The sequence below is a fragment of the Propithecus coquereli genome, unplaced genomic scaffold (assembly GCF_000956105.1).
Source record: "Propithecus coquereli isolate 6110/MARCELLA unplaced genomic scaffold, Pcoq_1.0 Scaffold91, whole genome shotgun sequence".
In the NCBI taxonomy this organism is placed as follows: domain Eukaryota; kingdom Metazoa; phylum Chordata; class Mammalia; order Primates; family Indriidae; genus Propithecus; species Propithecus coquereli.
Window position 1 is genome coordinate 5489229 of NW_012155396.1, and position 14244 is coordinate 5503472.

At 40.8% G+C, this 14244-nt stretch overlaps 1 protein-coding gene across 1 annotated transcript in view; it reads right to left on the reverse strand.

The window, feature by feature from the left end:
• Positions 1 to 7185: 7185 nt before the first annotated feature.
• CEP41 (centrosomal protein 41kDa) overlaps positions 7186 to 14244 on the reverse strand; it is a 33635-nt gene continuing 26576 nt past the window's right edge. The window contains 5 exon segments of the mRNA XM_012664740.1: positions 7186 to 7334; positions 8694 to 8808; positions 10242 to 10309; positions 10697 to 10848; positions 12868 to 13012. Of these exon segments, the coding sequence (XP_012520194.1) occupies positions 7186 to 7334; positions 8694 to 8808; positions 10242 to 10309; positions 10697 to 10848; positions 12868 to 13012 (629 nt within the window).

Genomic DNA, 14244 nt, shown 5'->3' on the forward strand with positions numbered 1-14244 from the left:
TAAAAGAAAATAATTTCAGAAAATATTGCAATTTATATGAAAATATTAATAACCTCGAGCTGTTGGAGTCAAAGGGGTTAAAGACAAAACACTAACACTTTAAAAGAAAAACAGGCAATTCCCCAAAGAAACACAAAAAGTCAATAAACGTATGAAAGATACCGATCCTGAGCGATTTCTTGTACATTAAAGAAAAAAACAAAGGTATCATTTTTCTCTCATCAGATTGGCAAAGAATGAAAAGACTGAGGACTCCAGTGTTATCGGGGTCTGAGGAAATAAGCACTGTCACGTGCTGGCTGAGAGGATAAATTTGCACCACCTTTCTGGAGGGCAAATTTGACAATATAAATCAAAATTTTAAATGTATCGCCTCTTTGACCCAGAAAATCCACTTGGAAGAATTTATTTTATAAAAATATTTGGACAAGTTCAAAATATGTATGAACAAGATTGGGATAATAAAAAAAAGAACCTAAAGTAATTATCAGTATTGATGCTGATATGACACAGCCACACAATGGAATGTCATGAAGCCAGTAAGGTCTGCGTTGACGTGGGAAAACGTTCACAAAATACTAAGTGAAAGAAGCTGGCTATAAGATGGACATGTTCTAAAACTGGGTTGTGGCGATGGTCACACAATTCTGTGAACTTACTAAAAATCACTGAATCGTACGCTTAAAATGGGTGAATTTGATGGCATGTGATTTATAGAATTCAGCTGTTTTAAAAAAGAAGCTGACTACAAAATAGTGAGTGGCGTATGAATCCCATTTCTGTTTAAAACACACACACACACACACAGACTGGAAGGATATATCCCTCAATAATAATTGTGAGCAACCTGGGTAATGGTGATAGTTATCCTCTTTCTACTTTTTATAATTTCTTGCAATAAGCTTTTATAAGCGGGTGCACCATCCAACAACCCAAGACTGAGCTATTTCAAACACACCAGATAACCTGTGTGTAAAGTTACCTAACATCAACTTATCAACATCATCAAACATCTAAATGGCTAATCTTAGTTTTTGCTCAGATTCTTTCTTATAATTTGTCTAAACTCACTTCTCTGTTCTTGCATCATATTTTACCATCTTGCCCAGAACACTGCAGTTGTCTTATCTTCAGAAAAATTTACACCCCAGAGAGAGCTGGAAGCAGCAGGGTTACTACCAAGGGAAGGGATTTCTCAGGTCCCCAGTTGGGAGCCATTCCCCATTCTACACTCTGCTGTAGCTCCAATGAAAATTCTCAAGAGCACGTTCTGCTCACATTCAGTTCCTGTAGCAATCTTGGGCATTGATTATGTTGATGCCTATTCTCCAGGACATCTCAAAAATCTTTATTTTTAAATGAATTCATTACATATGGTTTTCAATGTGGTCTGTGGGCCATTGGGAGTCTATGAGAATCCTTCAGGTAGTCTCTTGAATTAACATTCAGGTATTTGCGGCTAGCTTTCTGGCTTTGGCCTAAAGTTAACATTTTAATGTCATTGAATACAATCCAGATATGACCTCACCGGTCCCTCATGCAGTGCAGGGCAATTCATCATCCTGGCAACTGTTTTGCAAAGGCAAGTGGGACTAGTGGATCTGAAGACGCACAGGGGATCCTGCTCCGAGAACCACAGAAACATCATTCTGTGAACACACTAAGACCCAGGCGCTGCTTGGAGGAAGCTGATAGGACCAACTATAATGTTCAAACCGGCCAGATCACCAGATCAAGGAGGAGCTCTGAGAAAAGCATAGAGCACCCACCAAATCTGAAAAACTGTCAAAGGGTAATGAATTCTTCCCCAAAGCCTTCAGGATCTGCCTTAATCTGGCAACTCAAACAGTGAGCATCATCTAACAACCCCAGAGACTGAGACTGCCAAGTGTTTATTGCCAAACTGAAAGGAGAAAGTTAAGTCTTCTGCTCAGCCACAGTAGTGGTGTCAGCCACAGTTTTAGAGGAGTGCAGTAGAATGAGGGCTCTGCTGACAGGCACTGAGTTTGTCTCTGTCTCCCCCAAAACCCAGGCCTGTGCCATCAGCCAATTCACACAACATACATTTCAGCCTAAATCAGAAACGTCACCACAAAGGAAAGAAAAGATCAGACACAAATCATATCAATATGGTTTATTGAATAACCAATTTGACCTATCAGGCAAACAGCCTATTTTCCCCCTACAATCTAATTAAAAATGTGTAACTCTCATTTCTTAAGCGGTACCTCACAGGGTGTCCATTAACAAGCAAAATAAACTCAGAAACCCTGGAGCACGCGTCTTCAAGACAGGACGCTGGACACAGACCGCGGAAATGCGTATTCCCAGGAGCGGACGTCTCGGTCCCTGAATTTACACTGCCTTTCGTGCAGGCAGGAGGAGGAAAGTTTTCTGTAGAATCTCAGGTGGCTAGGACAGAAGGGAAGCCAACAGCCAAGGGAAAGCGACAGTCTCGTTGTAATTAGAGGCATCACCAAGGGAGGACATGGCTGTGCACATCCAGAGTGGGGAGCACAGGGCAGGGTGGCTAAAAGAATGTCCTCTGGGACCACGATTCTCAGGCCGGATCCCGGCTTCCCAACCACCTAGCTCAGTGACTCAAGGTGAACCTGAGTCATTTAATTTCTACTCGAACCTCAGTCTCCTCATCTGAAAAGGGGGTGCCTATCTCACAGCACTGTTGTGAGAATTAAAGGAGTCAAAACACATAATGAAGAATCTAGAACTGCCTAACACATAGTAAGCTCTCCATAAATATTGGCTAGTATCATTCTCTGGAGATCTTTAAGATTTGAGACAAAAGAGAAAAATAACACATTCTTAGATGGGGATGGTGTGCAACCTGTATTTGCTGGAATCTGGAGCCTGGCACATGGCCGACAGCCAGAATAATAATGTCCCCGACAGTTCCCTGAGCACCTCCTGCTGAGAGAGATCTAACAAATGCAGGATGCACAAGGGGACAAAGGATAACGAGCTTTCTGGGTCTCCAGAACGGCAGATCAGCATCGAGTGGCCACTGTCACATCCAGACCTCAATCTTGACAAGTTCAATTCATTTATTCAAAAACACTTGTTAAGGGACACTGTCATAAGGTTGGTGATTTTCACCCTCTGGGAGCTCATAGTCAAAATAATTTCAGAGAGAAGACATATTGATATCCTTTAAAAAATGTAGTCCATCAGTCAACAGCATTTAATAAGTGCCCTTTGCTTGTGACACATTTCACCAGGTGCCTCAGGACATTACGCAGACAAGAGAATTCGCCTCTGCATTCAGCACAAAGAGCGTCAGCGAGGAGAGTGAGACCGTAGGGGACCGCAGTGCGACACACAGGCACGTAAGATCATGCACTGAATCCTGCTCTGTCGGAATTTGAGACTGACGAATTTCTGTCATTACACATTTTTTATCCTATAACTGACCTGTGTACCAATTTAAGGATACCATAATAATAATTTCAATAATTATTACAAGCCTAGGTAAGAAGTATTACTGCCCAAATGTAGCTGAACACTTTGGAAACACAGCGTGTCTTACTTATTGCTTTTACGTGAAAACCATATCGTTAATCAAAAAATAAATTGAACTGCATATAAGTAGTCAACATGTCCACATAATTAAACTGATGAATTATAATCCACATTTTCTGATATTTCTTATGAAAACTAAGTATTATAGGAATTACGTCTTTGAAAGTATTGTGAAGAAAATAAACACACGTTAAAGACACAGAGAACATTTTGGAACCAGAGAAAGAAATGTTCTTAATGATTATCTTCAGAGCAGAGCAAGAAGGTGGTCGTGGATTTAAATCCAGGTGGACAGAAACTAATTATCCCTCTAAAAAAAGTTAGATAATATAAAAGAATCTATAACCAATAAACAACATGACAGAAATCAAAACCAACCCAAGAAAAATTACCTACATATTTCTTCCTAGCCTAGGACTCTGATTTCATTTATATCTCACAAGGGAATTGGAGAAAAGAAGGTTTTTGTTTGTTCTGATTTCTTGGTGAGTAGGCTAAAGTCTTAAGAATTTTTATATAATGTAAAAAGCACCACAGGAAAAAATCCCTGAGCAACTAATGAACCTTATTTGTTCTCTTTTAATTCTGATTTATACCAAGTCCAATATGAATGTTCTGGTTCTGGCTTTCAACTGAAGGTAAAATATAAAATGACTTTTAGGCCATTTAAATCATTCTATACTTTTCAATAGATTGAGCTCGACAATATTAGAGCCTAGGATGTTCCCTTTGTTTTCAAATGAGTAATGTAGCTTTCTCCTCCCTCTCCCCGTTTTGACTCTCTTCTTCCCTTCCCCCAGTTCCTTCTTATTTTCTTACTTCTTTCCTTCCCTTCTCTCCTTTCATCTTAAATACATATCCCTTTAAAGCATTTGATGTATTATTTAAACTCTGGCCATCACCGTAGTTCAGGTGGAGCTACAGCTACACAGCGATAAAGCACCTTCTGTCTTGGGGGTCCTAAGTCTCAGGCAAGGGCAGCTAGTCTACCACGAAGCACTGACCAGAAGCCAGGATACGGATTGTTTAAGGTGGCCATCAGTCCTGCCTGAGCAAGAAAGAAAACAAAGCCCCAGGCTGTCTTACTAGAGAGCTAAGATCCCTTCCCTTAATTGATCTCCTGCTTCATTTACAAAGGAACATATGTCTTTCTGGGAGATGCAGGAAAAGAGGTACTCTTTCAAATCTCCCCAGTCTCGTGTGGCTCCCCCAAATCCTCTCGGCAGAGAGGAAGAGAGAAGTTGGCAGGTTTCAGCATATTAATAGCAAACAACAAATTAGTAACTATGTACTTTAATCTTCAACATTCATAATTGCACAAAGTATCACTGATCATTTAAATAATACAATGTCAATTAATCTAATGAAGAAACTAGTAAAGTATAACACTAAGAGCAATACCTCAAGCATGTAAAAAAATGTCTGATAGTAACATTTAACACACAAAGCACAGAATCAGAACAAGTCTTTTGAGGAGTGGATGTTTAAAATCCTTAGTAGTGGGGCAAAGCACTATGAAGAAATACACGTACATTTATTCAACCTGTCAGATCTCTCACATAAATACACAACAGTTCTAATAGGTTTGGCTAAACCGACTGTCCACATATATACAGTGGTTTCTAACACTCCGACGTGGTTTGATGATGGGAATGCAGAATCCGAACGAAGGGAGACTACTATTTACTTTCAAAATAGAATCGGGTGGGGAAGCCTAAACTCGTGACTAGCCAGCCTGAAAATGGCATAACTGGAACTTTGTTACAGACAAAATATTTTTTCCTTAAAAATGTGTACGTGTCAAATCGCTGAAAATCTTATCCATGCTAAGGGAAAGTTGAGTGTGGAAAAATTTGCATTTTTCTATCTATGCTGTAAAGAAAATAAAAAGCCACAGCATTTTGGCATTGGCAAAGGGCTAAACTAAATTCTCAGGCAATAAATTTATGGGGAAACACGACAGGCTCCTTGTTAAAGCTATATGTACGCTGGCTGAATTTTATACAAGACTCTTGAATCTTGTGGAAAATTGGGCACGGCTGGACATCGGAACAATGTCCCTGGTTTGTTTGTATTTCAAAGCATCGGAAAATGTTGCACTTTGGAAATCAAGTAGAGAGGAACAAACACGCTCTAAAACAGAGCTGGGCTGAATCTGAAAGTTATTTCTCCATATGTCTCTATGAGATATTTATTACATTTATTTCTCTTACAAACACAGCCCCCATGCTAGAAATACTGTGGTGCTTTTTTTTTTTTTTTTTTGGTGGAGAGAAAATAGTACCGTGAAGGCAGATCTCACCCAGCAGCGGGAACCAGCGGGATAGGCAATTTTCAGTTGGCTTTTCAGAAGCTGGTTGCCATGACAAAGAGCACAATTTATTCCTTGGTCCCTTATCACAGATACGATCACAGACCATGAAAATTAACAAGGCTCTTTTCCTTTTCCGTATAATTTCAGAGTCCCTCATCCTTACCTGAGGTCTTTTGTTCCCCCAATTAAATGGAATGAATGTCAGTCATCTAGCAATTCAATTAATGCTGATTCAAAATTCCGGCCAAAACCAGAATCTATAATCACAACTTCCTAATCACAGCTCAGTCATGAGAATGAAAAGTAAGCAGGAAATTGCACTAATTACTCAATTAGACTAATACTGTATTCCTAAGCGAGGGCTTCAGGGGCTGTCAGCCCTCACAAAGGACTTCGGGGTCCTCTTCACCTTGTGGGTCCCCAGTTGTCTGATTGAAGCTGATATTTTCAAGTGGCCATAATTTCTATCCAATCTCACATGGATGTGCCCAAGCTGGGCAGTGGAAATTCACAACTGCTATACCGAACACAAGGGAGGGACTGCTCGGGTGGGCTTTGCGGGGCTCTCGACACAGACCTGTACAATGGCCAGGGCTTTCCTGGGAGAGGCCCTCCTCCTCAGGGTGAAGATAGTTGAGTGCATACCTTTCTGGTTCCAGGAAAACATCCAGTGAGGGGGAACATTCAGGAAGTGTATAGCTACTCTACTAAACCTTAACACTGGGTGATGCTCGCAGGCACTGGCCTCCAAACTCACAACAGACCTGCGCTGAGCTGGGCAGAGAGCTCTGCAGCGAGGGAGCCCGCACTCGGTGTGGGGCCTGCGCGGGGCTGGGACTTAAGACTCATCTGCACCCTTGAGGACAGCTTCTTGCCCCAAGCCTACCTGGAGAAGCCTTCATGAAATCAAGAACAGCGAATGGAAAAACTGACTGGGGAGAACACTGCGGCAGATGTGGCTGAAGTATTTACAGAACAACACAGGATATAGCTCAAACAAGCTGGACCTTTTTTTTTTTTTTTTAAAGCCTACCCTCCCCCCCAACTTAGGATTCTTTTTTCCTTTTCGGTTTCAAAAGACTTAAATATTCTGTAAACAACAGGGGAGACACTAGAGTCTGTCGTGCCTCTGATTTTTGTGGTCACCTGTCAAAATCCTTCCCAAGTTGGCCGTGGGGAGCGGAAGTGGACATAGGCAGAAGGAAGAGGGCCTATCCCACGTGTCCCAGGCTTTCTTCTGCAGCAGTTTCTGAAAATGACCGAATTGGGATCTGCTCAGGGGTTCCAAAAAGAGAAAAAACATTTATTTTATTTGACTAAGTGAGACAAAGTCTTTACTTCCAGGGTTTGCCTTGCTGATGTCCACTGCTGAGTGAGCGGGGGTTCGAGTGGCCGGCAGGGCCCCCGGCAGGCAGGTTCTGACCGCTGCGGGCACCAGGCACCTTGGAGTCTCTTCCGGAGGAGTTAGCTTGGTTCAGCCGGCCTGAAGCGAGCAAGAAAGCAGAGCTGCAAGAATGATTCCAAGGACAATCCGCCAGATACACTTTTAGGCTAATGAAGTCCTAATCTACAACCACTTTTAAGCTAATGAAATCCTGTGAGGCATCTGCTTTAGGCCAGTGATGACCTACTCCTCATCCTTCAGATCAGCTTGAAGGTGGGAAGGGAGCAGGGACGGAGGGAAACCCAGATAGCCTTTTCCCCTTCTTGCCCATTACCCGCAGCAGGCCTGGCCTGTCCTTCATTCCTTCCTTGGTAGAGACGGATGCAGGGTAAAGAGCACTTAGTGGAAAGAGAAGAGTAAGTAGCGTGACACAGGAAAGGTAGGTAGAAGGCCCTCAGAAGTTTAAATGTACCCAGAGGCAGCAGAAAGAAATGAGAGCTTTCCAAGAAGGAATCTGGATGCCTTAAGCTTAGCTTCTCAACTTTGCCTGAAATGGACATTTTGATAAAGTCTCTTCTCTGTGTCTGTGCTCAATGCCTAATTCTTGCCACTATTTGAAATCATCTTCACTGTCCCCTCTCCCTGGACCTGCACCACATCCTCCCAAATATTTTAAGAATTTAATGTGAGACAAAGCTTTTCATATGAGGTGATGTTCAAAGTTGCAAATTTTACGTTCCACGGAAAATATTAAAGGTCAAAAAATCTTACTAGAATTATCTGCAGGACCCTGATCCTCTTCCAGATAATATTCTATCTTTTTTAAGTCTTCTGGGGTAAATCTCCATTTATTCTCAGCTGGTAGGGGCGGCACTTTGGGGCTGGATCGTTTCCGGGCAGAACCAGGAGGAAGGGCCTGCTGGCAGTGCGCTGGCAGGGAACCAGTAATTAGTCCTTCTGGGAATTTCTGACCTAAGACTTTTAGACCTAGGTTTAGAAGAACATCAGAAAAAGCAGCATTAACAGGGTGAGGCCAACCCAAAACCTGAAAAGAAGCCTGCATGTCTTCTAATCTTTGATCACCAAGTCGAGGCCGACACAAGTGCATGAAATCTTTCTTAACTGTTTCATCCTTGAGCAACTTACACCAGAACATGTCAGGAGTTACATGGGATTCTGAGGATGCCACAAGAAACCCTTTTGCTCACATCTTCAGCATCAGGGCTTTCTTACCGAGCCCTGAAGCAACATCATTATTTTAGGAATTAAAAGCACTTGCTGATGTAGCTAAGGTAAATTTCGCATAACTTGTGACTCCTTTGGCCAGCATGGTTTTCTCTCTTTCCAGAACACTAAATTCTGAGCACTGAGAGGAAAAAGGTGATGGAAGTGGGGCTGAAGGACTCTGAGTCCAAGTTTCTGCCTCTTAAGTCCCGAGAAGAGTACGACTTTGCTCACCTCCGGAAAGCATGAAGAGATTTTCAAATCCCCGCTCGCACATGGTGGTGGCTGCCTGGCTGGCCAGCCTTTCATCGTCGTCGTACAGAATGATGATCTTGCCGTGGGCATTTTTCTAAGAGTCGGATGAGTTAAGGTTCCATGGCACTGAGCCGATGCTCCTACACTATCAGAAACCAAGGGGCAGAGGGCTGTCAAGGTTCGCCCTTCTGAGTTCTGGGGAATGTCGGATGAGCCCACTCTTCCCGTCACACCAGCAGTTATTGGATTACTGGGTTTTACTGCTGTCATGAAAGCCTCGCAAACTAGTATTCTTTTCTTTTACAAACTAATGTTACCATGGTCTAAGACAGGACTAGTTACAGACTTTACACCCTTGAGTTCTTTTATCCCTACAATCCTGGAAAGTAAATACTACAATCTCCATTTTACAGACAAGGAAATAGAAAAAACTTCTGTGTCTAATGTGTCCACGGAATCCTTATTTATACTAGTTAAACATGGGAGCCACCTAAAAGTCCAAAATAGAGCAGAATGGTTTAGTAAATTATAGTGAATCTCAAGATGAGATATTATACAGTATCAAAAATGGAGTTTACAAAAAGCTTGTGTCAGCGTGGGGAAATACATTATAATACGAAGTCAAAGAAAGCAAGGTACTAAGTTACATATACAGTATGATTTCAACTTTCTTTTTTTTTTTTTTTGAGACAGAGTCTCACTTTGTTGCCCTGGCTAGAGTGCCATGGTGTCAGCCTAGCTCACAGCAACCTCAGACTCCTGGGCTCAAGGAATCCTACTGCCCCGCCTCAGCCTCCTAAGTAGCTGGGACTACAGGCATGTGCCACCACGCCCAGCTAATTTTTTTTTTCTATATACTTTTAGTTGTTCAATTAATTTCTTTCTATTTTTGGTAGAGACGGGGTCTCGCTCTTGTTCAGGCTGGTCTCGAACTCCTGAGCTCAAACAATCCGCCCGCCTCAGCCTTTCAGAGTGCTAGGATTACAGGCGTGAGCCACCGCGCCCGGCCTGATTTCAACTTTCTTAAAAAACACATAGGAGACAGTCTGAAATAAAATATATCAATAATATAATATAATAGGAGCTACTGCTCAATTGTATAGATTATAAGAGATTTCAATTTTCTTTTTTATACTGATATTTTTCAATATTTAAATTATTTTCTACTTGTAAGTTTTTTATGAATGAAATAAATTAAAATTTTAAGAAGAAAAAAGTTAAAATAAATTTACTTCTTAAGTTCTACTTGGGAAAGCTTTCTGGGGGGAAAAAAGCTCTTAGGACTATTCTCAATGGATCCTAACCCTTAACCTAATGTTTTTTGGCCCAATGCAATATAGTTTGGAAGCATCTGTCTTAATAGAGTCAGGATTCTCAGCAACGGCTAGGAATCCAAATTCTAAAAGATGCTAAGCTGATTAATATCAAAGGTCCTTCACAGTTTTTTTACCAGGAGCATGACTCAAGATACATTTGATTCTTACAATCCTCATACTACCCAACTCCTTAAAATGCAACAAAGGATACATATTCAAGAATATCATTTGAATAAGGGTTCATTGTTCTCGACAGAGTTGCAATTGGGTAACTGTAAGCTGCAAAGAGAAGAAAAAGTTTAGGAAGTCTGTAGTTCTCTTGGTACAACTTGGCTCCAATTTCCAGCTGGTTTAAAATCTAAGATAAATAAATATATTTTCAAAATCATGAGCCATTAACCTAAGTACTTCTGTGAAAGAAAAGAAACAGGACACTATGAACAAAGTATGAAGCTTCACTTCACTGGTTCCGACAGCCATCTGTGCAAATCAGCAGCCCCTCCCAGAGCACCACAGTGGCGCCAACACTATAGGCTTCCATAATGGATGCAGCTAACACACCGTTTCCTTCACTGCTGACCGTGGGCTGTGGTTCAAGTCTGCCTGGACTCAAGGACAGACTCTGTTCTTGAGCGTTGAGTCACTTTAAAGCCTTCTCTCTCTTACCTCCAACAATGTGGCACTGCTGGTAAGAGTCTCTATCGCGCACATCTAGCAGCAGGAAGGGACAGTCAGGATAAGGTTTGTCTTTGGTATTGGGCTCTGCTTTCTTCACTAGCCCTTTGTCCAGATCCAGTTCCCCAACACCACTGATGACGCTGCAAGTGAAAAAGTAGGTCAGCAGAAACCAGTCAGGGGTTGGTGGCTTAAAGGTAAATGCGTTTCTTCAGTACAGTGAGACAAGTGCTCAGTATTTTTTCAAAAGATGCTTCAAAGAGAAAGGAAAGTGGACACAGTGTCTCAGTTCTGCCTCTGAATGCAGGGTCCCATGGATTCCTATTCTATCACGCTGGGCCCCAAAGAGAAGATCCACACGTCCCTACTCACCTTCAGACAGTGCACGTTAAGTCATTACATGACTGAGGGGGTAGAAACTGCAGGGCACGTGCTGCCTCCAGCAGCGGGGGCAGCATCCAGAGGAAGAAAGAGGGGAACAGCTAGTCCAATGGAATTTGGAGGAATGTAAGAAATCAGAGCAAAAGGGGAAAGAATAAGGTTGCCAGCACTGGAAAAATGAAAGTTGTTACTATGTATATGTAATATATAAAGTAATAATAATACTTTATATGTTTCATATACTTATCCAGTGACCTATTCACTGTAGATATTGAACCTTAATACTTTCAATAGTTATCTGTACTTACTTTTATTTTATAGGTTATAATGTTGAGATTGAAGAGGCTTTTATGTTTGGTGACATTCATAGAATGAGACAGAGGAAGGGCTAAGATTAAAATGAAGAAGTTTACCACTGACAGTTCTTTTCTAAGGTCATTAAGTCACTACAATTGGTCACCATCTTAACGTCATAGGAAAGATGTGGTAAAAACATGAATAAAAGGAATAAGAAGATTAAGTGTTATGAACAAAATGGCAAATTGTGAGACATCTGTATTGGAATAAGAAGATGGTTACTTGCCTTGAAAATATCAAGACGCATATGCTAAACTACAGACCAGTATGTAGCACAGTTCCTCTCTCACCACAACAAATGAAATTCTGCATTTAAATCCGATAAATACTATAACTCTTAGCCAGGCGTCGTGGCGCGTGCCTGTAGTCCCAGCTACTCCGGGAGGCTGAGGCAGGAGGATCGCTTGAGCCCAGGAGCTGGATGTTGCAATGAGCTATGATGACGCTACTGCATTCCAGCCTGGGCAACAAAGCAAGACCCTGTCTCGAAAAAAAAAAAAAATACTATAACTTTATGCCATATAGTGCATATTTTGTTGAACCAAAGGAGAAGAAAATCTATTTGATATGAAACTGTATCTGCAGTAGAAGTCCTATTGGCCTATCTCTTCTTGGATGCATTTTTAGAGTCCTTTCATAAAAGTAGTATAATGATGGTGATGACAATAATAATAGTACTGATGATAGCAATTCTTTCTCTAGCAGAATTGTTTTACCAGTAGAAGGGATGGCTATGTGCTGAATCTCAGCAATGTCTTAAAATCAATAGTTAATATTTGTGAGAAAGGACTGCATGGAATAAAGTCCATGTAAATCCATGGGATAAGAAGGATCATGTCTCAGAAGAAGGAGTAGAGAAAAAAATAAAAGAAATAATTTTCAAAAAAGGACCAGCCACGTGCAGTTTTAGAATCAACACCAAGTGCTGCTTCGCCCTCCTTTGCACCTATTCAGCATTGGAGCACCATGTGCAGTGTTGTAACTCTAGACAGGGTAATTATAAGCTGCGGCGGATAGAAAAGGGGTGGAAGCTATATTCTCTGAATCAAAAGATACTACTTGTAAAGCTAGGTCCTAATAACAAACTTCTGTATAGGAGAGAGAAGAATGGAACTGAGAAGTGAAAATTAATACTCTATTGATACAGTCTTACATTAACTCAGTAAGAATACTGTGAAAATGGTTCAGGAGGTGGTGTTTATATAGAGAAAACTCTATTGATATACTCTTACATTAACTCAGTAGGAATACTGTGAAAAAGGTTCAGGAAGTGGCGTTTATACAGAGAAAGTAGAAGGGCTGGGATTAAAAGGTGGAACTTTACAACTGCCAGTTCTGTTTCTAAGGTAAATAAATTACTGAAATTGGTCTCTAGATTAATATGGAGGTAAAATACAGTGAAAACATGAATCAGGTGAGAGTACCTCTGAAGAGTCGAGCGACTGGAGTCCCCTGCTCCCGTGCTGTTTATGAACTGGACCGGGCTGGGTGACTGCTCGCCCGGGCTCCCTTTCCCATTGGTCCTGGCAGTGATTTCAGCATCAGGGTCTGAAGTTGCAGAGTCATTGTCTAAAATTTGCAAATGAAGAAATAATCAAATTTAACCTGAGCCTTTGTATTTACTTATTAGGCAGTTCCATTGAAACTAAGTCAAGAAAAGGAAATCTTATCACCATTATCAAATGGTTCTGGACGTTCTAACGCACAGGTTCTCAAAACGTAGTGGACTCCAGGTGTCCCTAAGACTCTTTTGGGGGGTCTGCAAGGGAAAAACTATTTTCATAAGAAGTCACAATCACCGTATTTTTCACCATTATGTACACATTCACTGTAAGTAAATAAGGCAGTTACACTAAAAAAATCCCTGATAAAGCATGAAAATTAATAATTTTATTAAATCTCACCTGCAAGTAAGTACATGCCTTTTTAATGTTCCATGTGATGATGTGGGGAGTCCACATACAGTTAAGTTTGCTACACACCCAATTACCAGGGTTATCTCAAGTAAAAGTATTAGTGTGATTGTTGAGTTGCGAACTTAACCAGCCACTTTTGCCATGAACACCGTTTTTACTTGGAAGAAAAATTGACAGAAAAACTACGATTACTTAGACTTGTGTATTTGGCAGACATTTTCTCAAAAATGAACTAAGTAAGTCTGTCATTTCAAGAAAAACTATTGATGGTATTTGTTGCTAACGATTAAATTTTGAGCAAAACTCAGAATTTGGGAAACTATATTTGCCATCAGGAGCTGAATGAAATATGGGTAGCTACTTCCCATACTTATAGAATTTTCTGATAAGATAGATGGTGAGATTAATAAATGTGATTTTTTTGATAGTGTGTAATGAAATGTGTTAACATTTGGGAAGATCTTCATAACATAGTGAACCAATGTTTTCTAAATGACCAATGTATGATTCATAACACCATGCGAAGGTAAAAGATTCATTCAAAGAGTGAGACAGACAGATGGATTTTAAAGTATTAATAACAGGATATGAAATCATTGATATGGCTGCAGATTCCACGTTACAGCCAACCTTTAAGAAACTACCAGTTGTCAACTTTTGGCGTAGTATCAAAGAAAAATATCCACTATTATCTGAAAGGCATATATTACTCCTCCCTTTTCCAGCTACGGGTCTGTGTAAGCTGGAGTTTCTTCATATATTTCAATCCAAACAGCATATTGCAACAGACTGAATTGCAGAAGCAGATAAGAAAATCAGTTGTTTTTATTAAACCAGACATTAAAGAGATTTAAAAAATATGTAAATAATGCCATTCCCAATAAA